Source organism: Chrysochloris asiatica, unplaced genomic scaffold, assembly GCF_000296735.1.
Source record: "Chrysochloris asiatica unplaced genomic scaffold, ChrAsi1.0 scaffold00008, whole genome shotgun sequence".
NCBI classification, from domain to species: Eukaryota; Metazoa; Chordata; class Mammalia; order Afrosoricida; family Chrysochloridae; genus Chrysochloris; species Chrysochloris asiatica.
The window spans coordinates 11,192,638-11,194,460 of NW_006408526.1; the positions used below are offsets into that span (position 1 = coordinate 11,192,638).

The following is a 1,823-nucleotide window of genomic DNA, read 5'->3' on the forward strand; positions in this document are numbered from 1 at the left end:
GAAAGGGACATTAAGCTTGGCAGTGATTCAGCAATAAAGAGAAAGACCCTCAACAATATGGATCAGCACAGTGACTAAACAATGAGCTGAAATGTAACAATGATTGTGAGGATAGTGTAGGTTAAGACAGTACATAGAGTCACTATGAGTTGGAGCCAACTTGAGGACACCTAACAGCAACATTACCAGCAATCATTTACTGTCTGGAAGCACTATGGGCTAGCTAATGAGTTGGAATCAGCTTGATGCCAATTAGGTTTTAATCACTTTTCAAGTGAGATGTTGGAGTTTCTCCTTATATGTCATAAATTTTCAGTCAGTTAATAATTGTTATGTCAAAACGGCACATAACAACAACAACAAAAGCTACATGGCAGAGAAGTCCAACATGTCTATATACAGAGAGCTAGCTACATGGCAAGTAAGTCCAATAGGTCCATATACAGAGTGCTAGCTACATGGCAGATAAGTCAACATGTCCATATATAGAGAGCTACCTACATGGCATATAAGTCCAAAATGTCCGTATACTGAGAGCTAAATGAGCTCTGGTAGCGTAGTGGTTACGAATCAGACTGCGAACCGCAAGGTCAGCAGTTCGAAACTACCAGCTGCTCCGCAGGAGAAAGATGAGGCTTTCTGCTCCTATAAAGATTTACAGCCTCAGAGACCCTGTAAAGGGTTGCTATGGGTCGGAACCAACTCGATGGCACTTAACAACAACAACAGGTCAAAATGAGTTAATGCACTGGACTGCAAAGTCAGTTTGAACCAAAAGGTTGGCAGGTTAGGCTCACTAGACGTTCCTTGGAAACCCTATACAGGGTCGCTGTTGGTCGGAAACAACTTGATGGCACTTAACAACAACATCAATGATTAATAAGAGTCTTTATGTGGTGGTGCTGTAGGATAAGCACTAGACTGGTAACCACAAAGTCGACAGTTCAAACCAACCAGCTGCTCTTTAGAAACTCTATACAACAACGATTGATATATTAATGTTTTTTCAGTTACTCTTCAAGGAATCACAGAAGGAAACTTCAGTTGATAATATTTTTTTCATTTTAAACCTTTGTTATTGGACTTACTTAAACATTTTCATTTTGATTTGTGATTTAAAGTAATGCTCTTCATATTTTAGATACCAGAAATGTTACTCAGTGATACAGGTGGTGAAGAAAAATATGGTGAGAAAAAAAGGAAAGAAGAGAAGAAAGAAAATTCAGGTAGTATTTTGATGAAATTTTATTAATGAAATTAACTGCTATTCTAATATTCACAATATTTATGAACTTGAACAGTATTAAATATAGCCAAGTTAGACTTATTCTGATGTTAACTAAATGTTTATTAAATTATTTATGTCATTTCATATAGCTCTTACATAAAATCTGTTGCTTGGATTTGAGAATTTAGATCCTTTTTTTCTAACCTGAGTGCTTTGAGGGACCTACTTTTATATTGCTTAGAGTCTTTTTTTCTGATGGTGGGTAAGAGAATGGAGTGAGGTGTAGGGTTGGGATTATGGCTAGGCCTAGAGTAGATCTAGGGCCTCACTTTTTGTTAGGGTTTTGATTAGAACTAGGGTTACTGCTAAGAATAAGGGTTGAGCTAGGGCTAGGAGTAAGGCTTGGTCTAGTTTTGAAGGTTGTGGTGGTGGTGGTGGTTATGTGCTTTGGAGTCAGTTCCGACTCATTGTGACCCTGTATTCATAGTGACTAAATTTCCGAGGTTGTACATCTTTATGAGAGCAGAAAGCCTCATCTTCCTCCTGTGGAATAGCTGGTAGTTTTGAACTGTTGGCCTTGAGGTTAGCAGTCCGA

At 38.3% G+C, this 1,823-nt stretch overlaps 1 protein-coding gene across 2 annotated transcripts in view; it reads left to right on the forward strand.

The window, feature by feature from the left end:
• Window positions 1-1,823, forward strand: part of DYNC2H1 (dynein, cytoplasmic 2, heavy chain 1) — a 369,106-nt gene that overhangs the window by 135,334 nt on the left and 231,949 nt on the right. For both annotated transcript variants that reach the window (XM_006833779.1, XM_006833780.1), the window contains exon 53: window positions 1,142-1,226. In XM_006833779.1, coding sequence (XP_006833842.1) covers window positions 1,142-1,226 — 85 coding nt within the window. The remainder of the gene's footprint in view (window positions 1-1,141; window positions 1,227-1,823) is intronic.